Here is a 26,398-nt window from a genome sequence, read left to right as displayed (position 1 = left end):
TGAGGGAAACAGACGCTGGGGGGAGGGCAGGGGAGAGAGCAGGGTTGGTGGGAGGGGGGAGGCCTCAGGCCATAGGAAAACAAAAAACGTGCCCGTTGTTACGGGCTTAACAGCTAGTTTTTAAACAAACATAATCGTATGTGCTTACCTCCTTTCTGCTCCAAAGTTCTCGTTGTGAAATCTCTTCTTGAGAAGGAAGTGGGCAGGCATATCTTCTACTGCTTCCAGGACAGGGGGAATTGCTGAGCCTGGGGGTGGGGGTGGGGGGGGGGGCTGAATTCTACAGCAAGGCTTCTGGGGCACCTGGAGAGATTTTGGCTTTCAGGTTGGGATTGGAGGGACTTTGGACAGATTTTAATTTCCTATTGGAGCTACCAGAGGATGGTTTGATTTTACATTGGGACTTGGAGATGGAAAGGAACCAGGGGAGGGTTTAGTTTCTATAGTGGATCTTTGTGGGAGGTGGGGAGGACATGTGTGAGTTTCAGAGCTGCAGAGATTCATTTTCTGTGCCAGGGCTTTGGGGAGAGATCGGGATATATCTCCAGCTCCAGTGTAGACAGATTGAAGCCAGCAATCCTTGTGCCTACATTTGCACAAATTAGTTAATTGGCTAACACTAAAAATGAGTGCTAGCTTGCCGACTTTCTTCATCTGACCTAACCCTGTTCCTTGGAATTGTCTGGCAATTAAAAGCTAGATTTACCTACTCAGCAGGGATTAATTTTCAAAGGTTTTGAACTAATCTCCAGTTCTGTAGTTAGATCCCTTTGCAAATCTAGTGTAAAGGCCCATTAAAAATGACAGAGTAAAGGAGCATTTCTGAGCACTCTGTCTCTTCCCTGACCTTCCCCTACCACTGGGAATGCTTCTTTTCTCAGCAGTGGGATAGTAAGGGTGTTTACACTTGGCAAAGGGTAAAAGTGCACATACTGTGGCACTGTGCACTTACTTTCTCATACAGTGGCTGGACAAAGTGTGTGTTTATGCTTGTGCACATCTATTGACCCGTGGGAACATAGAATACTGTCATCTTTGTGCCCCATGAGAACATTTCTATTGCATTTTTTTCTTCAATTAATGTTTGGTGTGTACAAAAGCACAGTCTTAAGGATATAATCTATCATTATCCATCATTAAATGTCCAATATGCTTTTTGGAGGAGAACAGAGCAACAAACATACAAATGTATTAAACTATATAGAGAAATATGAACTAACACTGCTCTTTTCTGATTGAAAATATTTCTTCTCACATCTGCTAGGCTCCGGTTCCTCATCTTCCCACCAATCCCTGACCCTGCAAAGCTGTTCAAAGGCATGCTTGAGGAGCAGAATGGTGTCTGGCAGGTTTGTAGGTTTATACGTTCAGCTCTTGACTCCAAATGCATTACAGAGCCTCTGCGTTATCTTCCCTTTCCCAATTTGTGTTTTTCTGCTTCACACATTTTTTTTTGTATCCCTAACAGCAGCAAACGGTCTATTCACCGTTCCTTTCATATGGCATAAAAAGGTGTATTCTATAATGGTTCTGCAGGTACGCTGTGCAGTGCAGTATTGCTAAAAGAATTTGTAAGTTCCACTCAGCTTCACTGTAGAGCAGGGGTTCTCAACACAGTCCTCAGGGCACACCTAACTGGTTAGGTTTTAAGGATATCCACAATACACCTCTAGTGATTTATGAAATAATCCATAGTGGATTTGGATTAAGGACCCACCCTGAAAGCTCTGCTCCCAAGAAACCACCCCTTACTAGAACATTCCTCTCCTTACTCTATAGTAGGGGTTCTCAGGACACATCTAGCTGGTCAGATTTTCAAGATATCCACAATGAATATGAATGAGAGAGATTTGTATAGAATGCAGGTAGGGTAGGCAGATTTATCTCATGCATATTCATTGTGGATATCCTTAAAACCTGACCAGCTAGGTATGTCCTGAGAATCCCTGCTATAGAGTAAGGAGAGGAACATTCTAGAAAGGGGCGGTTTCTTGGGAGTAGAGCTTTCAGGGTGGGTCCTTCTAATCCAAATCCTCTGTGGATTAGTTCATAAGTCAATAGAGGTTTTAGTGACCAATCAGGAGGGCAGAAGGTAGGTTGCATTCTTCTTCCACCGAGAGAATGGATTTTTCTCCTACTGGACAGAAGGAGTACTAGGCAGGACTTGGACCAAGAATGCTCAGGAAGGCTATGCAAAGGCTAAAAATATTGAGCTAGCATTAGATTGATTTTATTACCTGTGGGAGCAGAAGATTTCAAGAGTTCCAGTCATATTTCCAGGGCAGAAAGATACTTTGGGGAAACAAAGGAAAGTGAAACTTTACTCGAGTGGTACGTACTTTGTGATTTTATGCTCTTGAACACTAGTGCTGGGCATTTTTGTGCTTTTGAACAGTTTAACTCTAGCACCTGTCTCAATTGATTTTTGTTCTATTAAAACTTCTGGTTTTCATCATCAGTAAAGTTTACTTTTCTTTAGAATGCCATTTCATGTGGAAATGTTTATTGAAAGAACTGTATGTGATCCCCTTGAGTGAAGCAGCATGTGCTGTTCCCTACCAAAAGAATACTAAGATCCAGGTTAGAAGGGTTTGCCAGTATTCTGCAGAACACATGAAATCCATTACTAAATACTGGGAGAACCCTAGGCTTAGGGGGTCTTACACTTCAGGACTAGTTTTACTAAATCATGCTACCATGGATCTATAGTGCACTGTAATAAATTTAGCCCCCAAATATCTAGTGGGTTTTAGTAGTGACAAGGAAGGTAGCATCTTCTGTTAAATGCGGTTCAAAAACAATAAGTCACGATTGGAAGGTGGAGATACTGAGGGAATGAGGAGAGATTGTGGAACGAGCAGTGGATGCCTGGAACAGTCTGCCCACGCAAAGAAATCCCCCAAAACTTGAAAAAGTCAAAACACGTGTTATGTATTAATAATTCGGTACCGTTGTGAACAAAAAAACTAAAACTTGCTAATAATTCGGTACTGTTGTGAACAAAAAAACTAAAACTTACTAATGTCAGTGAGGAACCTTTCAGGAAACTTGCAAACCGCTCATTCAACCAATGATAAAGGTTGAGTATCCCAGAGGTATAGCTAGGTGAGGTACAAGGGGAGCGGCCGCTCCCCCAAATGGATTTTGAATAAAATGGCACCTATGCGGATCAGCCCTACAGTGTCACATAGACGCCTAGTTTACAAAATGTCTGGTCTCCCTGGCTATGCTTCTGGATTATTTGGGTAGCCGATTTTTCAGTCATCAGTACTCTCAATATTGTATCAAACACAAATCTCAGGTGTCTTCTGCTTAATATAACCACATTTTATTTCCTTGTCATCAAGCAGATGAAGCCATTACATATGGGTTGTGTCCATCAACCAGCAGGAGGAGATAGAGAGCACTCAAATTTCACAGTGCCACATGGTCAGCTAGCTCCACTGCCTCTTCAGTATTCTCTATCTCCCCAAACAGGGTGGTTGCAGCTTGATCAAGCTCCTTAAAAACTCTGCCTGGGGTTGGCTCCTGGCTTGCCAGTTGTTAGCCGGGGTGTTAGAGGCTATAGCAGCTTCTTTTTAAAGGCACATAGGTTAGCCCTTTCCCTGCCTTACCCATCCCCCCAGTGGATGTGAGCACATTAGTTTCACTTTTCCCTGCTCTTTCCCTCTCTATACTTGGTGGATGCAGGCACATTGGTTCGCCATTCCCTGCCTTTCCCACTGTTCTGTACCTCCGGAATTGATTTGATTGCCTCTTTTGCTGTTTTCTCTACTTTCCTCACAGCGTTAAAAAAAAAAAAAAAAAAAAAGCAAGAGGTTTTCTTCAGTTTCTACAGCGTGACCGGAGCTTGTATACTCGGCCCAGTGAGGTAAGAGTGTTTCTGACTCCTCCGGGGAGGGCCCGCGATTGGGACGTTTTTGGCACGAAGCTGCCATTTTCAATTTTCCGCCGTTTTTCGGCAATAGCTGCAGAGAGTGTTAAGCGCTGTTCCAAGTGTGGCAAGAGCAGATCAGCAGCGGGGCTCTGTAAAACGTGCTGTTCAGGCGTAAGAGCCGGCCCGAGCATGGCGAGCGATGATTCTTCCCGCTCGGTGGAGCTGGCAGCGGGCGCCATTTTGAAAGCACCACATGGTGCAACCCCCGCTGAGGCGGAGGGTCTGGAGACCGGACAGGGCCCTCGAATTGAGGCTGGCCAAAGAGCTACTAGCCCCGGACTGGAACCGGGTGCCCAGGGCGAGTTTTTCTCCCCTGACTTTGTATTATGGCTTCATAATGCATATATGCTTAAAAGAGCTCAGCCACAGGGGTTTTCTACGGCCCCCCCTTACTGCCCCTCCGGTGGATGCAGGCCTGGGATTGCCCTCTGAGGCGTTTTTCCCTGATAGCTGGCCGCAAGAGAAGCACAGAAGGGTAAATTCCCCTTCAGAGAGTGGCGCACCCCCCTTCCCCCCCCCCCCCCGTGGTCGGGATGTGGTGACTCTGAGGGGTCTGGCAGGCCCTCGTGGCCAGAGGAAACAGAGGAAGGTGCAGAAGGGCCACTGGATCCAGATGATCTGTCCGCGGTGAGGATTTTCCACCGCGAGGACCTGCCAGCGCTTATTTCAGATTGTCTTACAGGTCCTCTCTATTGAAGCTCCTGGGAGTGGCATGGCCTCCTCTGGAAATCCGAGGATGGCAAGTACCAAAAAGCCTGCTCGAGCCTTTCCTTTGCATGACTCCATCCAAGAGCTTATTTCAGCTCAATGGGCTGACCCCAAAGGACCTTTGAAAGTTTCCAGGGCTATGGGGCAATTATTCCCTCTGAATGAGGAGCATTTGGCTCGCTTTGCAATGCCTAAGGTGGATGCTCTAGTCACAGCTGTGACAAAGAGAACTACCCTCCCGGTTGAAGGAGGTGTTGCCCTGAAGGGCATGCAAGACCGTAGACTGGAATCAGCACTTAAACGGTCCTTTGAAATTGCTGGTCTTACTATTCGGGCGTCTGCATGCAGTTGTTATGCTGCTGGAGCCTGCCTGGCATGGTTGCAACAGGCAGTGGAACAGCCCGGTGATGGAGCGGAGCCCTTGTCTGAAGTGGCTCCGCGAATGGAGTCGGCCTTGTCCTTTTTGCCTGACGCCCTTTATGATATTGTCACAGCTTCGGCTAAACAGATGGCTGTAGCAGTGGCGGCTCGCCGTCTTCTGTGGCTAGGGCATTGGGCGGCGGACGTGGCCTCTAAGCAAAGGTTGGTGAAGTTGCCCTTTCAAGGCCTTCTCCTGTTGGGTGAGGAGTTGGAGAAAATTGTGAAAGGCCTGGGAGATGCTAAACCCCAGCGCTTACCCGAGGATAGGCCGCGGCCTCCCTCCAAGGGTCAGGCGGTTCACTCCTCTTATAGACCTCGCTTCCGTGAAGCTAGAAGGTACCGCCCGGGGCATTCTGCTGGGTCCACTTCTCGTGGCCGGTTTTCAGCAGAGGAACTCCTTTCGCTTGGACAAACGTTCCGCAGCAGCAGGCTCAAGACCTGGAGTTCAAGGGCGACCCTCTCAATGAGGGTGCGCCGGCCCCTCCTTGATTCCTGTTATAGGAGGACGTCTTTCCCTCTTTCTCGAGGAGTGGGCCAAGATTACCTCAGATCAGTGGGTCTTGGACCTGATCAGAGAAGGATACCAAATAGAATTTGATGCCCCGATAAGAGACGTGTTTGTGGAGTCCCGATGCGGTTCTGCCGCCAAACGGGCGGCGGTAGAGGAGACCTTACAAGGCTTGATTCACATTGGAGCGGTTTCCCCTGGTGCCTCCCGCCGATTTCGGCTGTGGCCGCTACTCCGTTTACTTTGTGGTGCCGCAAAAAGGTGGGTCTTTTCGCCCTATTCTGGACTTAAAAGAATTAAACAAGTCCCTAAGAGTGCGGCATTTTCACATGGAAACCCTGCGCTCCGTCAGTGCGGCGGTACAGCCAGGAGAGTTTCTCACGTCTCTGGACCTGAAAGAAGCTTACTTGCACATTCCAATTTGGCCCCCGCACCAGAAGTTTCTGCGGTTTGCGGTGATGGGAAAACATTTCCAGTTTCGGGCCTTGCCTTTTGGCCTCGCCACAGCTCCCCGAACCTTTTCCAAGGTAATGGTGGTAGTAGCTGCTTTTCTCAGGCGAGAAGGTATCCGGGTTCACCCGTACCTAGACGACTGGCTCATCAGAGCGGACTCCGCAACAGGGAGCCATCAAGCTACAGCCAGAGTGGTCTCAGTACTGCAGTCTCTGGGCTGGGTCGTTAATGTAGCCAAAAGTCACCTGAACCCCTCGCAATCTCTAGAATATTTGGGGGCGCGGTTCGACACAGACTCGGGATATGTATTCCTACCCGAGCAAAGGTGGTGCAAGCTTCAGAATCAGGTCCGTCTGCTCCTGAGGATGCCCCGCCCGCGAACTTGGGACATTGTCCAGCTGTTGGGATCGATGACGGCCACCTTGGATTTGGTGCCCTGGGCGAGAGCGCACCTGAGACCTCTGCAGTATTCCCTGCTTCAACGATGGTCTCCAGTATCTCAGGATTATCAATGCAGACTCTCTTGGCTCCCTGTGGCCCGACTCAACATGAAGTGGTGGCTCTCAGACAGCATGCTGCGGTGAGGAATGCCGCTGGCGCTCCCCGATTGGTGCCTAGTGGTGACAGATGCCAGCCTGAAGGGCTGGGGCGCACGTTGCAAGGGGAAGCATGCCCAGGGTCTTTGGACACCCGACGAGTCGGAGTGGTCCATCAATCGCCTAGAGTTGAAAGCGGTGTTTCAGGCGCTTCTGGCCTTTCAAGTGACCCTGGAAGGATTGGCTGTCAGAGTGATGTCGGACAACACGATAACAGTGGTCTACATAAACCGACAAGGCGGTACTCAGTGCAGAGCGCTGGCCGCGCAGGCCGAACAGATTTGCCACTGGGCCGAGCTGCATCTACAGTTTCTGTCGGCAGCTCACATTGCAGGTCAAAGCAACGTGCAAGCCGATTATCTAAGCAGGCATCAAATCGATCCAGCGGAATGGGAACTGGCAGACGAAGTATTCCTGCAGATATGTGCCAAATGTGGCAAGCCCGTAATGGATCTTATGGCGACAAGCTCAACTGCCAAAGTCCCATGCTTTTCAGCAGATGGAGAGAGCCTCGCTCAGCCAGGTTGGATGCCTTGGCTCAACCCTGGCCTCTGGGCCTCTGGTATGTGTTCCTTCCGTGGCCCTTGATAGGGCGTGTGCTCCTGCGGATTCGGCTTCACCCAGGAGAAGTGGTTCTCATCGCCCCGGATTGGCCCAGGGGGCCTTGGTATGTGGACCTCCGACAGATGCTAGTGGAGGCTCCCCTTCCTTTACCTCTGGTACCGAACCTGTTGTCGCAGGGACCGGTGGCCATGGAGGATGCCTGCCGTTTTGGTCTTACGGCATGGCTATTGAGAGGGCGCAATTGAGAGGCAAAGGCTATTCCAATAATGTTATTTCCACTCTCCTGCAGGCCCGCAAGCGGTCCACGTCCGTGGCTTATGCCAGGATCTGGCACCAGTTGGAGGCTTGGTGTGTTTCAAAAACGATCACACCCATGCGGGCGCCTGTCTCGCCGATTCTGGACTTTTTGCAGGATGGTGTACAAAAAGGCTTGGCCTCTAATTCCCTGCGGGTGCAAGTGGCAGCATTGGCCTCCCTTCATGGTAAGGTTGCAGGCATGTCTTTAGCTGCTCATCCAGATGTGGCACGGTTTCTTAGAGGGGTGCTTCGGCTCCGTCCTCCCGTGCGGGCACCTTGTCCAGCTTGGAACCTGGGGCTAGTTTTGAAGGCTCTGCAGGGTTCTCCTTTTGAGCCGCTACAGTGAGCTTCAGAGAAAGATTTGACACTGAAGGCCGTTTTTCTGGTGGCCATTACTTCGGCGAGACGGGTGTCAGAACTCCAGGCGCTGTCCTGTCGAGACCCATTTCTGCAATTTTCAGAGTCCGTGGTCACGGTTCGTACCGTGCCTTCCTTCATGCCTAAGGTGGTTTCAGCGTTTCACCTAAACCAGCCTATTTTTCTACCCTCTTTTGTTAAGGAGGAGTTTCCAGAACCCTTTGGGCAGTTGCACGTGTTGGATGTGCGCAGGTCTCTGTTGCAGTATCTGTGAGTTACTAATTCTTTCAGTACCTCTGATCATTTGTTTGTTTTACTATCAGGTTCTCGCAGAGGGTCTCCAGCGTCTAAAGCCACTATTGCCCGCTGGCTCAAAGAAGCTATCTTTTCAGCTTATCTGCTTGCCGGCCGGCCTCCGCCTGAAGCCTTTAAGGCACATTCTACAAGAGCGATTTCTTCCATAAGTACATAAGTACATAAGTAGTGCCATACTGGGAAAGACCAAAGGTCCATCTAGCCCAGCATCCTGTCACCGACAGTGGCCAATCCAGGTCAAGGGCACCTGGCACGCTCCCCAAACGTAAAAACATTCCAGACAAGTTATACCTAAAAATGCGGAATTTTTCCAAGTCCATTTAATAGCGGTCTATGGACTTGTCCTTTAGGAATCTATCTAACCCCTTTTTAAACTCCGTCAAGCTAACCGCCCGTACCACGTTCTCCGGCAACGAATTCCAGAGTCTAATTACACGTTGGGTGAAGAAAAATTTTCTCCGATTCGTTTTAAATTTACCACACTGTAGCTTCAACTCATGCCCTCTAGTCCTAGTATTTTTGGATAGCGTGAACAGTCGCTTCACATCCACCCGATCCATTCCACTCATTATTTTATACACTTCTATCATATCTCCCCTCAGCCGTCTCTTCTCCAAGCTGAAAAGCCCTAGCCTTCTCAGCCTCTCTTCATAGGAAAGTCGTCCCATCCCCACTATCATTTTCGTCGCCCTTCGCTGTACCTTTTCCAATTCTACTATATCTTTTTTGAGATACGGAGACCAGTACTGAACACAATACTCCAGGTGCGGTCGCACCATGGAGCGATACAACGGCATTATAACATCCGCACACCTGGACTCCATACCCTTCCTAATAACACCCAACATTCTATTCGCTTTCCTAGCCGCAGCAGCACACTGAGCAGAAGGTTTCAGCGTATCATCGCCGACGACACCCAGATCCCTTTCTTGATCCGTAACTCCTAACGCGGAACCTTGCAAGACGTAGCTATAATTCGGGTTCCTCTTACCCACATGCATCACTTTGCACTTGTCAACATTGAACTTCATCTGCCACTTGCACGCCCATTCTCCCAGTCTCGCAAGGTCCTCCTGTAATCGTTCACATTCCTCCTGCGACTTGACGACCCTGAATAATTTTGTGTCATCGGCGAATTTAATTACCTCACGTTATTCCCATCTCTAGGTCATTTATAAATACAGTAAAAAGCAACGGACCCAGCACAGACCCCTGCGGGACCCCACTAACTACCCTCCTCCACTGAGAATACTGGCCACGCAATCCTACTCTCTGCTTCCTATCTTTCAACCAGTTCTTAATCCATAATAATACCCTACCTCCGATTCCATGACTCTGCAATTTCTTCAGGAGTCTTTCGTGCGGCACTTTGTCAAACGCCTTCTGAAAATCCAGATATACAATATCAACCGGCTCCCCATTGTCCACATGTTTGCTTACCCCCTCAAAAAAATGCATTAGATTGGTGAGGCAAGACTTCCCTTCACTAAATCCGTGCTGACTTTGTCTCATCAGTCCATGTTTTTGTATATGCTCTGCAATTTTATTCTTAATAATAGCCTCCACCATCTTGCCCGGCACCGACGTCAGACTCACCGGTCTATAATTTCCCGGATCTCCTCTGGAACCCTTCTTAAAAATCGGAGTAACATTGGCTACCCTCCAGTCTTCCGGTACTACACTCGATTTTAGGGACAGATTGCATATTTCTAACAGTAGCTCCGCAAGTTCATTTTTTAGTTCTATTAATACTCTGGGATGAATACCATCAGGTCCCGGTGATTTACTACTCTTCAGCTTGCTGAACTGACCCATTACATCCTCCAAGGTTACAGAGAATTTGTTTAGTTTCTCCGACTCCCCCGCTTCAAATATTCTTTCCGGCACCGGTGTCCCCCCCCCCAAATCCTCCTCGGTGAAGACCGAAGCAAAGAATTCATTTAATTTCTCCGCTACGGCTTTGTCCTCCTTGATCGCCCCTTTAACACCATTTTCGTCCAGCGGCCCAACCGACTCTTTGGCCGGTTTCCTGCTTTTAATGTATCTAAAAAAATTTTTACTATGTATTTTTGCTTCCAACGCTAATTTCTTCTCAAAGTCCTTTTTGCCCTCCTTATCTCCGCTTTGCATTTGGCTTGGCATTCCTTATGATCTATCCTATTACTTTCAGTTGGTTCTCTTCTCCACTTTCTGAAGGATTGTTTTTTGGCTCTAATGATTTCCTTTATCTTACTGTTTAGCCACGCCGGCTGACGTTTAGTCTTTTTTCCCTTTTTTCTAATACGTGGAATATATTTGTCCTGAACCTCCAGGATGGTGTTTTTAAACAGCATCCACGCCTGATGCAAGTTTTTTACTCTGCGAGCTGCTCCTTTCAGTCTTTTTTTTCACCATTTTTCTCATTTTGTCGTAATCACCTTTTCTATAGTTAAACGCTAGCGTACTTGATTTCCTAGTTTCACTTCCTTCAATGCCAATATCAAAACCGATCATATTATGATCACTGTTATCAAGCGGCCCTCGTATCGTTACCCCCTGCACTAGATCATGAGCACCACTAAGGACTAAGTCTTGGGCTGAAACTGTAGCACTCTCTCTTCATGAGATTTGCAGTGCAGCAACATGGGCTTCGAAGCTCTCATTTGCCCGACATTACAGGCTGCATGTGGCTGCTAGGAGGGATGCACGTTTTGGAGCACAAGTGCTAGCGCGTGGTGTGACTTGTTCCCACTCTATATAGGGATTGCTTTGATACATCCCATACGTAATAGCTTCATCTGCTTGATGACAAGGAAGGGAAAATTAGGTTCTTACCTTGATAATTTTCTTTCCTTTAGTCATAGCAGATGAAGCCATGAGCCCTCCCTGTATGATTGTCTGTATGATGTGAATCTGTTTCAGGTTCTGTTCTTGTTTCCTGAAGTTCTAATCCTTCCTTGGGAGAAAGTTGGAAAACAGTCTTCAGGATTCTTGTTCACTTATAGAAGGATGAGTTCATTCCCTCCAGTTCATGTGTAGGAGGTTGAGTTCATTCCCTCTAGGAGGATGTGTGTATTCCCTCCATAAATACAAAGAGGAGGACGAGTTCATTCCCTCCTTTTAAGTTCATGCCCTTGTTATGGGGCCATCGTTCGCTGTGAGGAAAGTTCATGTTATTCCCATTGCGGTTTGTTATACTGCTTTGGAAGCTTCAAATACTGAAGAGGCAGTGGAGCTAGCTGACCATGTGGCACTCTGAAATTTGAGTGCTCTCTATCTCCCCCTGCTGGTTGATGGACACAACCCATACGTAATGGCTTCATCTGCTATGACTAAAGGAAAGAAAATTACCAAGGTAAGAACCTAATTTTCCCATATTTTTTAAAAAGTGTTGTAAACAAAAACGGGTCTACTGTATCTACTGCAAGAGTTCTCAGCAATGCTCCGCATTATAATCACTTATTTCAAAACCATACAACATCTACATCCGATAGATACTCTGTTGCCAGTCATCATCCCTTTGTTGCCTGGCTCTGCACTGATATCAACATCTCTGCATCAGGGACTTGAGTTGACCATTGGTATATGCTTCAATAAATTTGATGTAACCAAATTGCTCGCAGTAGTCTGCTGGCAGAAATTGTAACAACCAACACAGAAAGAATTCATACAGTAGTGTTTTTGTGTCTCAGTTGAAACCGAGTCACAGAACCCGAACCCGGCTCCCCCCAAGAGTCCCAAACAAATTACCCCAACTGTATTTCTTGGAACTACAGGCCTGGTTAAGTCACAAAAAGAAAACTACAAACAAAAGAATCCTCTTATGTTAGTAATGTTTATTCTTACCAAGATTAGGAGAAATAAGAAACTATTTGCAGCAAAAAAAAAAAAAAAAAAGCAGGATAATTTAGAAACCCAAGCAAAAGGGAAAAAGACCAGTGGAGGTGCAACATATCACACAGTTAGTGGAGACCCGTTCCTTCCTAACAGGAGACTTATATACAGTTTTCTTAGTTCGGAGTACAAATAAGCTGGTTCTGGAATATATCATTTTTTTTTATTATCACATGATTGAGAAGGCACATAAAAGATACATTTCCTGGGTCCTAATTAGGCACATTCTTGCTAGAACTTCTTATCCAACTTATACAAAGTAAGGGGTTATGGCCCTGAGGAAAAGGGCACATTCTCAGGAACCAATTTGTTTTTCTGTTTGTCTTTTTTTTTTTCTCTCTGCCTTGAGACATCAAGGTCCTGTCACCTCCCACAGTCCTTCCACCTACAACCCTCTAGTCATTAGTATAATGCAGATAGAAAACACTGGCCACCTGCCTCCAACCTTATCTCTGGATGGCTGCTTTGATCACACACACACACACACACACACATACATATACACATATACATCCACACACATACACACACACACATACACACACATCCACACACATCCACACATACACACACACCCACACACCCACATCCACTCCTCAGTATGGTGGGGAGGGTTTGTGTGTGTTGAGGTAATCACTTAATTGCTTTGGCCTGTGCAGGGAATTGAATTGTTTTTTAATCCACAGTCAGAGAAGTGTATTTAACACCTCACTGCCCGTAGAGCTGTACGCCCTGGGCACTGGACCTTCATATTTACTAGGCCTGTCATTCTCAACAGTAGGGACTAAATTCTGTATATGGTGCCAAAAAATTGGCACCACTAAAAATTATCGCTGAGCGCTATTCTATGAACAGTACTCAGTTGAGCACTGTTCATAAAATAGTCCTGGGATCTGTGCCCAATTGTGGACACGAGGATTTACACCACCTAAAACCTGTGTAAATTCTTGCGCCTAAATTAGGCATCCCTTATTCTGTAACACTGCGTGCAAATTCCAGGAAAGCCCCTGATCCACCCATGTCTCTCCCATGGCCATGCTCCCTTTTCAGATCCACTCGTAAAGTTTACATATGGATCCCAGTGCCTACAGATACAGATACACATGTAAATTTAAATTAATGGCAATTAGCGCTCAATTGTCAGTGCTAATTGGCTCATTTGGCAATTAAATTGCATGTGCAAATTGGGTGGTTATGGTTTGGTTTATGGTTTATTAAAACTTGCTATACCGCTCTTAACTGCCATGGCAGAGCGGTATGCAATCTAAACATTTAGAAAGGAAAAGAGCTCCATTAATGACAGGAAAGGTGCACATTCATTCTAATAAAGAGAGAGGATAGAGGAGCAGAACAATAAACGGAGATAAAATGTAGTGGCCACAACTATCACAGGGAATCCCAAGGGAGCCTTCGGTCCCCAAATTCTTACTTGAAAAGCCAGGTCTTTAGATTGACCTTAAAGGATTTCAGGGAGGGGTCACTAAGACAAGAAAAGGGAAGTGTATTCCAAACATGGGGGGGGGGGTGAGGAAAAAGAAAGTGCTGTGTCTGGTAGATAAGTGAGCAAATTTGGGGCTGGAAGAACTACAAAGATTCGCTAGTATTTTTAGTTCACACTAATTTATTTTATTTTTTGTTACATTTGTACCCCGTGCTTTCTCACTCATGGCAGGCTCAATGTGGCTTACATATTGTATACAGGTACTTATTTGTACCTGGGGCAATGGAGGGTTAAGTGACTTGCCCAGAGTCACAAGGAGCTGCCTGTGCCTGAAGTGGGAATTGAACTCAGTTCCTCAGGACCAAAGTCCACCACCCTAACCACTAGGCCACTCCTCCACTAATTATTAGCTCACACTAAAAATGCTAGCACGCCTTTCTAAAAGAGGCCCTAATTGAGCGAAGAACTCTAGCAGGAGAATAGGGTATCATAAGATGTGAGAGATAATCAGGAATACCGGTCCTAAAAGCTTTGAAGGTCAGAAGGGCTAGTTGTATGTGATCTGGTATTCAATGGGTAGCCAATGCTGGCATTTCAGCAAGGGAGTGACATCATTGGTACGATGAGCACGGTACAAAAGTCTTATTGCAAAATTTTGTAAAGTTTGTAGTCAATGTGGCATGAGGAAAACCTGCGTAAATGATATTGTAGTAGTCAAAGTGGGAAGTGTAGAACGAGAGCAGAAACATAGCCAGGTTGTGATGCCATGGGGAGTGGAGAATGGACTACGTAGGCATGACAAACTGTCTGAAAAATAGGTGCCATCGGAAGTCCATTTGGGGGAGCAGTTGCTCCCCTGGTGCCCCAGCTAGCTATGCCTCTGAGCAAGAGAACAAGTATGTGAAAGTTATCTTGGTCAAAGAAACAATGAACAGTCCGCAACCGATAAAGTAAAGAAGCAGAGTTTTGATACATGAGAGTTCAGATATGATTGAGAGTAAAAAGTCCAAAATGATAACCTAAATAGCGAAATGATAGCACTGGTTGGAACAGAGATCCAAAAAGGGTGATAGGAGAGGATGGTGGATTGGTGTATCCTGAAAACCAGCACACTACAGCTTTATCCTTATTAAGAACAAGGTGATGTTCAAAGATCCAAGTTGCTACAGCATCAAGACAAGCCTCTAGTGGGGCAATTGAGTGAAGTGAATGAGTCAAGGGAAAAATAAGAAGAATGTTGTCCGCATAGAACTAAGCTGAGATACCAAATGATTGAAGAAGAGCTGCTAGAGGACTCAAGAGCAGATTGAAAAGTAATGGAGAGAGGATAGAACGCTGGGGAACACTACACTGAAGTTGCCATTTTTGAGAGAGAGCAATGGGAGTAAGCACTTGAAAGGAGAGGTGAGAAAGAGCTAGGCCAAAACTATATCTGCAATTCCTAGAGATGACAGACGAGAGAGAAGAAGAGAGTGATTAACAAGGTCAAAGGCGGCCAAGAGATCTGGGGAGACTTCCAGAACAGGTTTGTTGATGAAAGTGGGAGTCAAGTTCACTTACCAAAGATGTCATGATGGTTTCTGTACTATGGTGGGTCCGAAAGCCAGCTTGACGGGGGTTGTAAAGCAAATGTTTTTTCAGAGAAGTCGGATAGCTGTGTAAATATAATTTTCTCAAGAATCTTGGACATAAAGATTTGAAACTGGATGATAATGATATGGTACAGTCGGATCAGAGCCAGGTTTCTTTAAGGTGGGATGTGTAACAGCTGTTTTCCATGAGTCAAGGAATTGGCCAGAGGTTAGGCTAAGATTGACAGACGTGGGGAGTAGATCTAGCGTCAGGATTTTAAGCTAGGATGAAGTGATAGGGTCACTATGACAATAGGTAGATGTCATGGTGGATATAACAGATTTAAGTGAGTGGAGGGTTTGTGGCTGAAAGGAAGACCAACTGGATAAGAGGAAGATGTCAGAAGGAAGATGTGGCAATGGGAGATCAGAAGCCACACGTAAGATGAGAAGTGTTTCAAAAGAGCATTGATTTTATCAACAAAAAATGTGGAAAGTTTCTCTGTGGACGGAGTTTTGTGTTCATTCTTATTGGTAGGCAAATGAGACAACTGACGATTAAACTAGATACAAATCTTTAGAAGGATTTGGTGACTTTTTAGTTTGAATAAAGATCTTTTTTTCACTTTCCTAAGGGCAGAGTTAAGTTCGTGTTGAAGACTTCTGCAATTCTGCAGATCAGATGGTGGTGTGTTTTTTTTTCCAGAGGCGTTCAGCGCGGTGGTATTGAAGTTTAAGTAGATGCAGGTCTGCGGAATGCCATGGATTAGAGTAAGAAATATTGGACTGGCAAAAGGCTTTCGGTGCGATTGAATCGAGACCATGTTCAAGAATCGACTACCAGGACATCACTTGATCATTGAGAGATTCAGAGGAGGCTGTAGATGGAGCTGCAACTAATGATGGGGAGAAGGAATTGGGATTAATATGTGAGACTTTGGGGAAGGAAGATGAGAGGATGAGACTGAAAAAAGGTCAAAAAGTATTAAGATATGGTCAGTCCAGGAAAGAGGAGTGGTGGAAAGAGAACTTGATTGCACGGTTGTGTCTCGAGATTTTAAAAAGTAACTCTAGAGTACGACCCACCACATGTGTTGGGGAAGAGACCTGCTGATGGAGAGAGAGAGGCTAGACATCAGATCTAAGAAGTTTTTTGCTCTATTGGTCTGCAGTGAAGCACCCAAATTTGTATGCACAATCTTGAGCGCCATATACACTATTGTGGGTATATGCTTGAGAGAGAGAGAGCAGTAGAAAAAAGGGCAAGGGAAGGAGATAAGGTAAAGCTTGGCAGATTGGGTGTCGATCACTGTTGTTTTGTTTTACTGTGTTAAAATGGCCCCCTAACGCTAGAAAAGAACTATGATGGATTATAGGCTTTCTGAAGCTCACACCAATAAACACCACAAGAGGCACTTTTCAATTTCAGTTTATTGGATTTGTATCCCACAATCATCCAAGTTGGGAACTCAGTTCTATGTGGCTTATATGAGATAATCAGATACACGCATGTATAGGTCAAGGTTTCATGCAGTGGCGTAGGAAGGGGGGGGGCGGTCCGCCCCGGGTGCACGCCGCTGGGGGGTGTCGGCTCCGCGCTGCTGCACTGCCCTCTCTGCCCCGGAACAGGTTACTTCCTGTTCCGGGACAGAGAGAGCAGTGAACCAGCGCGGAGCTGACACACCCCAGCAACGTTCAGTCAGGGCGGATCGGCCCTCCTACCCGTCCCTCGCCGCAGGTATGCGCTCCGGGGGGGGGGGAGGTATGTGCTCCGGGGGGGGGGGGGGGGAATGCGCTCCAGTGGGAGGAGGGTGCGCCGTGCTGCACCTGGGGGGGGGTGCACAGCGGCGACCCGCCCCGGGTGTCAGCTCCCCTCGCTACGGCTCTGGTTTCATGATAAGACATTGAACAATGGGATGTGGTTAAAAGAATAAGGGGGGGGAGATCTGGTTTTGATTGAACTATTTATTGATTTGAGCATGTTTCGGGAGTGCAGACGTTGGTGGCAGGAGGCACCTGTTGACTTTCTTGCTCCTGAGGAGGAAGGGTGTGACTCAGGCACACCCCTCTCCTCAAGTCGCTTCACTGACTCCCGATCCGCTACCGTATACAGTTCGAGCTTCTCCTATTGACCTTCAAGTGCACTCAATCTGCAGCCCCCCATTACCTCTCAACCCTCCTCTCCCCGTATGTCCCCACCCGTAACCTCCGCTCTCAGGACAAATCACTCCTATCTGTACCCTTCTCCACCACCGCTAACTCCAGACTCCGCCCCTTCTGCCTTGCATCACCTTATGCCTGGAACAGACTTCCCGAGCCCATACGCCATGCGCCCTCCCTGCCCATTTTCAAGTCCTTACTCAAAGCCCATCTCTTCTCCCTTGCTTTTGGCGCCTAACCACCTTCCCCATTCATGATACCTACACTGACTACATAGTTTATTACCTTTAGATTGTAAGCTCTCTCGAGCAGGGACTGTCCTTCCCCTTGTTTAAAATTGTACAGCGCTGCGTAACCCTAGCAGCGCTATAGAAATGCTAAGTAGTAGTAGTAGTAGTAGATTTCTTCAGCTGGCAGGGCTTCAGCTACCTCACCAGCCATTGACAGGTACTGCAGCTTTGGAGGGGGCCTAAGCCCAAAGTGGGGGGGGGGGCAGGTTTCCAAGGCCCCTCCCCTCCCCTGTGGCTATACCAACGATTAAAGGCCCAATATCTTCCTTTATTCTGCCACCAGGTCCCACTCTGTCTCCCTTCCTCCCCTCTATCCCCAGGTCCATAATCTCTCTCTTCCTTCTCTCCCAACCCCATCCCCCAGATGTAACACTTCTCTCTTTTTCTTCCTTCCCTCCACCTTCTCCATCCCAGGTCCATTATCTCTCCCTCCCTCTCTCTCTCAACTCAATTGGTATTCCCCCTTCCCCCCAGTACACAGTCCAGCATCTCTCCCTTTTGGCTCTGTTTCTCTTTCCCTCCCTCCCCCCCCCCCCCCCAAGGTTCTTTTTCAATTCCCTTCCTCCCTTGCTCACTTGCTTACCTGAGGTTCTCTCTCAATTCCCTCCCTCCCCACCCCCCACCAAGGGGTCTCTCTTGGTTCCCTCCCACCCATGGTTCTTGCTCAATTCCTCCCTGCCTGCTCCTCCCACCCGAGGTTCTTTCTGAATGCCCTCCCTCTCCCACCCGCACAGTCAGTTTCTGTTCCTACTTTTTTCTTATTTCATCTCCCTTGCTCCTTTTTCCCAAAAGCTGCAGAGCAGTTTTTTTCATTGTCATTAATACTGGAATTTCTTCCTATGTTTGTTTTTTTATTAGCACAGTAACAAACTAATTTGCATGTAGACCTCAGTTTATAGCCTGTGTGGAACGTGTACCTCTGGTTTGTGGATCAGGGTGAAAGTTGGGTGCTCACCTGCCTCCCTCTCCCTTAGGAATATTAAGCTTACATACACCTAAAAAGTCATATAACAAAGAATTTGTTTACAGACGTAAAATGGTACTCAAAGGCTCCACCTCCCCAGATACAAACTGATTAGTGCCAGCAGGTCACTATTGGCTGAGGCCTAACCAGCAAAACCATGAGGACCTGGGAGACCGATGCATAGCCCCACTAGCTGTTTAGATTACCACATCTTCCCACTACGCTTTGTAGAGTGAGGAAGCCTGAGAATGTTATTTTGCTCTTTTAGCCAGGATCTAGAGAATTCATGAGGCAGACATTAAAAAATAATTGCAGGATATCAATTAGCAACCAGAACATATCCTTACACTCATCCTAGGAGCACCTCCTCACTACTCCTTCTGTTTACTGCTCTAGGCTGGAATTAACACACCATTCCACTGTCTTCTGTGTTGCACCTTTCCTTTGGAATAGAGCCTGACCGAACCCAGAACTGTGATTGAAATTGGCCACTCGGTTTCAATAGAAACCAAAACCGTAAATGAAAATGCCCGCTGCTACAATCAAAAGAGCCCCCCCCCCCCCCCCCCACCTCTGTGATTAAGCCACCCTCCCCATCCCTACCTTTGGAAGCTCTGGTGGTCTAGTGGCCTCTTCGGGGACAGGCACGAACCCTGCCCCATGCCACTTCTCCAATGGAAATGGCTGCCGAGACTGCCAATGGAGGTGCCAGCAGCCATATTGTGATTGGAACCAGCATGGACAGGAGCGAGTCCCCTGCCTGTACTGGTTCCAACCACAAAATGGCTGCTGGGACCTCCCGCAGCAGTCTCATGAGGTTGTCACAGAAGTCTCGGCAGCTATTTCCATTGGAGCAGTGGCACATTGCAAAAACCAGGGCAGTTCATTCTTGCTGCAGAAGAGGGCACTAGACCACCAGGGATTCTTAAGATATGCCCATGGAGGGCCTACCAGTGTCAGGCGGGAGTGATCACTGGGGGGGGGGGGGGCAGATTCTGAGTTTGGTTTCGGCCAAAAATGAAAAGGCATTTTTTGTCAAATCCTATTCTTTATTCTGTTGTTTTCTTGCTGTCTTATCAAATGTTGTAGTTCCTTTCTTCCTGGATTTGAATCTGTACAATATTGATTGAAAGGGAGTATATCAAACATGCAAAAAACAAACATATCCTTAGTTTGGGAAACTAAGTAGACTGGATGAGTGAATTTTGTCTTTTTCTGCAATGTTTCTTTGTTAATGAGGAAATCTCCTCTGGAAATAATGTTCAGTCGCTGTCCTTTTCACTGTGTTCTCTGATGTTTGTTATACTCTGCCTCTGCCTCTGCCTCTCGTTTCTTGTTGCTGAATGTCCCACTTTGTCAATTTAACTGTCCATTTTTCTTCTTCCCCTCTTATCTGCTTATTTTTCCTCCTGCGTGGTTTCTCACTCTCAACCCTCGGTACCTTATAATCCCAGTCTAAGATTTAAGCTTCCTTCTTTTCCCCTTTGTATTAGTCTGTTTTAACTCTCCCAGACTTACCTTTTTGTTCGTACCCTCTCTCCCTCATTGTCCCTTCCTTCTGTAGTCTCCTTAACTGATGTTCACTGTATTTTAACTAACCTCTTAACTGTCATTGTAAACTGTTTCTTCTTTCACTCTTGCTGTTATCCTCTTCCTCACCATTTCCATCAATTACTCTTTCTCCCTGTATGCTGTTAACTGCTCCCCCCTCCTCCCCCATTCATTTTCTCTTAGTCTTCACACCCTCCCTCACATCTCTCTCCTTCCATCGGTGTTGCATATAAAAGACTTGGGAAGGTAAGCCTTCCCAGAATCGTTTAAAGCAGAATCTCCATCTGACCACAGTAATGTTCATACAATCATCAAGCATGAATCAGCTGGAGCATGATACTATAAGAGTATTGTTAAAATCTGTGGGCTGCATATGCTGATCTCTTGCATCATAAGTGAGAATAATGACATGGAAGCTTTAAAGCTATAGCTTTCTGCAGGGCCGGTGTTAGGGTTGGGCAAACAGGGCAATTGCCATGGGCCCCAAACCTGCCTGAAGTTGAAAGATGGCCTGCAAGCAAGCTTTAGGGCCCTCCTCTCTAGCATCTGCCCTGGGCCCCATCATGTCTAACACCGGCTCTGGATGTTTGTGTGCCAATCCACTCATACTTTGGCCTGAGACATCATGACTCCTCTCTACCATTTGCAGTGGGGCTGAAGGACCAGTGCCATATCAGCATCCAGATTGACAGCTGCTCAATAGGGGAGGGAGAAGGCTAGTTAAGGATAAACATTGCAGTGTTTGCATGGTAGGTGGAGGGAAACCAGCACTAGATGAGCCCAGATAGAGACAGCTCCATTTGAGGGGCCAAGCCATATGGAAAGCAGCACAGGGTGAAGGCCACACTGCTAGGAGAAGGGGCAGTGGAGACTAGCACCAGGCAAGTACTGTGCTGACTATGTGAGAGCGGGCAGTCAGCACCATATGAGATCTAAGGCAATGTTGGCTGGCACCTGATGAAGATTATGCTATCTTTGGGGGAGCGGTCGATAACAGCCAGCACTGGGTGAGGACTGCTGGGACAGAAGTAGTGGGACACTGGCACCAGGCTAGGCCTGTGCATGGAGACTAGCATCAGGAGAAGCCTGCTCTGCCCCTGCTTTGGACAGTGCTGGTGCATGCCCTCCTTGTCTTGAATGTAGTAGAAGGTTGCCAGAAGACATCTGAGGCAATGCTGTACTGGCACTATCCAGATCTGCTGCTCCAGCCCCGAGGGCTGCACCACTGAGAACTAAGTATGTTGTTGCACACTTCAGCCAGGATCTTTTCAAGGAGATGGGGGCTACCAAGTGCACTGAGAGAGAAAGACCACTTCTGTTCTGGGAGACTCTGGAAGTGAGAAACACTTTAGCAACCTCAGTTCCTGATACCCCCCCCCCCCCCCCAACCCAGCCACCTTAGCTAAATGTATTCATAATGCTCTAAAATACCAGAAGAGTATGGGGACATTTTCAAAAGGATGGGCCTATCATGCTTATCTTAGGCATCACAAGATGGAGGACTGGCCTGTGAGTTTTGAACTTACTCGTGATGCTCCATTGGTATTTTAGAGCGGTGACAATTGGAACAGCCAGTATTTCGGAAGAATAATTTTGTCAAATTTCCATCTCATGTGCTGCCTATGACTTTCTTCATTACTGTCTCTGAGCTATTAAACCCCTTACTGAGTCTTGAGTTACTACTCCCATAACACACTATTCTTTACTGTGTCACACTTTTGTTTTCCTTCTCTTTTCCTATGAGAATAGAATTTGAAGACCATTCCTAACTTGGATTCTAAATACAATGAACTCTTGCCTTGCATTTTATTGTTATAATTTTGTCATATTGTTTAGAAAAAGATATTTTATAAAAATAGAAATTGATTTAGAAATTTCTCTTTTTGCCCAACAGTGGACAAAATATAGTGAAGCCAATGTCTCCTGCAAGCCAGTCAAGGAAGAGACATATTCTGTGTTTTTGATAGAGAATCCAGACAGTTCATCGTCTGAAAATTAGTACAGCCGAAGAGGTTATTTTTCACTTCCACCTCATGAAGACTGCTACAGTTGAACATTTGTTTACATGAAATGACTTCTGAAGTTAAACTCTCTGATGAATTGGCCTTTTGTTAAGGAATATTAGTCTACTATATATTTAAGGGAGAACACTGAACCTCAGAAACTATAGAATGAGCTCCACAGCTACAAGGAAGAATTCATTCTTGAGGAGGACCTTCCATCTCTTGGACAGCTTGAACAGAAGAAGTGTACAACATTGGAAGAGCCTACCCAATTCATTGTTGTGAGGTGGAATTACACAAGATTTGTACTTTTGTGTCACCAAGTTTTGCAAAACACCATCTTTACAGTTTCTTACACGTATACATATAAATGCATTGATGCTGCATTACAACAGCAATATATTTTTACTAGAATTGTAAGTTGATTGCCTCACAAAACGATTCTTCTTTTCCTGTAGTCTAACACAAGGCAAGGTTATCTTATGCAGCTCTTACAGCTCATTTAGGGCCCTTTTTCCAAGGGGCCCTGCAGTGGCATTAACTTGTGGGTTTCCACATGCCAAGGCCCCCCCCCCCCCTTTTACTTCCTCCCAGAAAAAGGAAATTCCGGGCAGGAGATGAAAATGGCCACACAGCCATTTCCAGAGAGAGCCCTTACCACCACCTATTTAGGAGGTGGTAAGGGCTCCTGTGCTATCCCGGTAACCACCTACCGCCGGGTAAGCCCCCAGTTCAAACAAATTTTTTTTTTAAATCTGACACGTTGGAAATGGTGCATGTTGAGGGGCAGGCACTACCAGAGCCCGACGGTAGTGCCGGATTGGCGCACGGCAAAGTGGCAGTTTGAATACCGCTGCTTTGTAAAAGGGGCCCTTATTTTGGCCTCAATTTCTTTTACCATGGACTTACAGGAAATCAAAAGTTGTAAGTAACCTCTCCCCTTCTCACTCCCCTCCCAAATAAACCTGGGTAAGACTTTTGAAGGTGGGGGTTGTCCTGGCTCTTTTCTTCCTGTCCTTTTTGGGATTTCAGCTTGCTTGGAATCAGCATCTGTTGGTCTGTGCTATCACATTAGTCAAATCAGCTCCTCTGTTGCTACCTCCTCAGTGTGAAAGTAAATGTTTCTCTCTTTAATTATCTCACCTGTCCTTTGTTCTCCACCCCCACCAACTCTGAGCTGCACTCCCAGAGTCCCATTCAGCTTTCCAGTCTCTCAGCTGTCTGAAAGTTGTGGTTGTCCTTTCTCTGGAGGCCAGTATCTCTTAACTGACAACTCTCTATAGTAATTTCTGAATTTGCATTGCCTCTAATCCTGATGGAATGGGAGCTGTCATAGCAGGATACTTTTAAAGTCACCTTACTTAAAATATTTCAAGTACTACTTTTTCTTTCCTCTTTGATGGGTTTCCTGACCCAGGAGGACTCCAGTCTGGTTATCTCCCAGCAACACACGTCTGTCTCTTGGTTAGTCAGAACTCCTCAGGCACTGACAACGCTTGCTGGGCATCCTCTCCCACCAGTACATTGCACCATTGGTCATATGTTTCCAGCTCACCACTTATAGCCTACATATCCTCTCCCAAAGGCTAACTCCAGCTTTGGCCATAGACTGACTCTCTAGGCAGTGTGTCCTCTTCCCCCAGTGCAATCCCACATGGTCATGAGCTTTCCTAACCTCTTGACTCTCTTTAGGGGGTAAAAAAAAGAGACAAAACCAGTAACTCTCACTTTTCCTTTGGTCCAAAGCCTTGTTCATTACTCAGGACATCACCAATTCAGCAGCCCTGTCCTCTCTTACAGCAGAATGGAAGCAAAGCTTTGATTCCCTCCAAAATCACTCCAACTTAGAACCTTGTTGGCATCACCAACTCCTCTCTTGGCCATTCCTAGTGGAGAATGCCAACTAGAAAAATCACTTCCCTTGTATTATATCACACATTCAGGTAAAGGCAAGTAGTACCCCTTCTTAATGCCACAGAAAGGGTCAACGGCATTGGGAATGTAAGGAGTTCTATACATATCCCAGTTTCCCAGTAATAACAGTGTTACACAAATAAGTAAAGGAGGCTTTGCACTTTTTACTAGTTTTGTGCTTCTACTCAAGAGCCTATGAAGAGTGGGAGTAGTTAACAACTGAGCCATGTGCTAAGCTGCTCCAATGACCAGGTGGTACAGCCCAAGAAATTGTCAGTGTGTCCATGAGGAGATTCAGAGAGATTGCCTGAGGGAGTTCTGAGGAGGTTGGGAGTGAAAGTTCTTATTAAATTATGTACATTTTTGTTTTATTCTAAGCCATTTAGTGTTGAGGGGTATAAGTTGTTTTAAATAAATAAAAATAAATAATTTTGAAGAAAAAAAGCCCAATCTTCTATTGTCGGTCAGATTTGGAAGTGGAGAGCCTGACATTGAAGAGATGTTATTACACTACTGGCCAAGGACACAAATAGCACTTCCCAATCAAGGAAATCACTGGAACTGATACAAAAATTTAAAAATACAAAAATTCTCACATCTAGACTCAAACTATTCTATGAACAAAATTTTCAAAAACTCCATGTTAAAAACACCAAGCAATTAATGTAATATGAATTCATAAGAGAGAGGAAGATCCCAGAAAAATCTCTTACCTATGCCATATTATATTACTTCAAAAAATACCGAAAAAAATCAGATGGGACAGAATGGTGCTTATTGGGGACAGGCACTACTGCCAGGCCCCTGCAGGAGCCCGGTGGTAGTGCCAGATTGATGCATGGCAAAGCGGTAGTACTCTATTTCAACATGGAGTTTTTGAAGATTTTGTAGAACATAAAATATCTTGATTCTATTGGGCTCATTTTCAAAATAGAAAAAAAGTCCGAAAAAAAGGCACAAGGTGCCAGACATTTTTTTAAAATCTTAATCACTATTTCAAAACTAATTTTTAAGATGTTTTTCTATGCAGTACATCTAAATTTAAAGGGGGTGTGTTGGAGGCATATTTGAGTAGAACTAGGGCAGACTTACGATTTGGATGTTTTTCTACAATAATGACTAGCAGGCTTATTTTCGAAAGGGTCGACACAAATCGGAACATGGGCGTCCTTCTCCAAGGGTTACCCAAATCAGCATAATCGAAAGCTGATTTTGGCCGTCGTCAACTGCTTTCCGTCGCGGGGACAACCATAGTTCATGGGGCCATGTCGGAAGCATAGCGAAGGCGGAACTGGGGCGTGCTTAACGCATGGGCGTCCTCGGCCGATAATGGGGAAAAAAAGAAGGGTGTCCCTGACGAACACTTGGCTGACTTTACTTGGTCCATTTTTTCTTGCAACCAAGCCTCAAAAAGGTGCCCGAACTAACAAGTTGACCTCCCCTTACTCCCCCAGTGGTCACTAACCCCCTCCCACCCTCAAAACAAATCTTTCAAAATATTTTGTGCCAGCCTCTATGCCAGCCTCAAATGTCATATCCAGCTCCCTGACAGCAGGATGCAGGTCCCTGGAGCAGTTTTAGTGGGTGCAGTGCACTTTCAGGCAGGCGGACCCAGGCTCATCCCCCCCTACCTGTTACACTTGTGGTGGTAAATGTGAGCCCATCAAAACCCACCAGAAACCCACTGTACCCACATGTAGGTGCTCCCCTTCACCCCTTAGGGCTATGGTAGTGTTGTACAGTTGTGGGGAGTGGGTTTTGGGGGGCTCAGCACTCAAGGTAGGGGAGCTATGCACCTGGGAGCAATTTCTGAAGTCCACTGCAATGCCCCCTAGGGTGCCTGGTTGGTGTCCTGGCATGTCAGGGGGACCAGTGCACTACAAATGCTGGCTCTTCCCACAACCAAATGGGTTGGATTTCTGAGATGGGTATCCTCGGTTTCTATTATCACCGAAAACCCAGGACGACCATCTCTAAGGTCTGAGATTTAGGCGTCCCTGACCGTGTTATCGAAATGAAAGATGGCCGCCCATCTTGTTTCGATAATACGGGTTTCCCCCTCCCTTCGCAAGGACATCCTCAGGAAAACTTGGGCGCCCCGTTCGATTATGCCCCTCCACGTGTCAAAAAGGTGCCCAAACCAACCAGATGACCAATGGAGGAATAAAAGCATGACTCCTTTCCACCCCCCCAAGAGATGAAAGTGACAGTACATACCAGGATCTAGGACAGCTGCAGATATAATGGCCATTCCTCTTACAGCATCAAGCAGGTCCCTGGAGCAGCCTAGTGGTCAGTGGAAGTCAGTAGAGAAGGGGGCCCAGGCCCATATCGTACTCTAATTAGTACACTTGTGGTGGAAAGGGTGAGCGCCCTAAATCTCAATCTTGTTTGTAAGATATGCTATGTTAGCTGCTAGAGTTACCTTGGCAGCTTCTCGGAAGTCCTCACAGGTTCCTTCTATTATTAAATGGCT

The 26,398-nt window shown here is 46.4% G+C and overlaps 1 protein-coding gene across 2 annotated transcripts in view; it reads left to right on the top strand.

The window, feature by feature from the left end:
- Positions 1–22,613, top strand: part of IL13RA1 (interleukin 13 receptor subunit alpha 1) — a 120,938-nt gene extending 98,325 nt beyond the window's left edge. For both annotated transcript variants that reach the window (XM_030209604.1, XM_030209605.1), the window contains 2 exons: positions 1,265–1,349; positions 21,900–22,613. In XM_030209604.1, coding sequence (XP_030065464.1) covers positions 1,265–1,349; positions 21,900–22,004 — 190 coding nt within the window. In that variant the 3' untranslated portion in view covers positions 22,005–22,613. The remainder of the gene's footprint in view (positions 1–1,264; positions 1,350–21,899) is intronic.
- Positions 22,614–26,398: the final 3,785 nt, after the last annotated feature.

Source organism: Microcaecilia unicolor, chromosome 7, assembly GCF_901765095.1.
Source record: "Microcaecilia unicolor chromosome 7, aMicUni1.1, whole genome shotgun sequence".
In the NCBI taxonomy this organism is placed as follows: domain Eukaryota; kingdom Metazoa; phylum Chordata; class Amphibia; order Gymnophiona; family Siphonopidae; genus Microcaecilia; species Microcaecilia unicolor.
The sequence above is the reverse complement of the archived record's forward strand: the minus strand, read 5'-3'. Positions and strand labels throughout refer to the sequence as shown.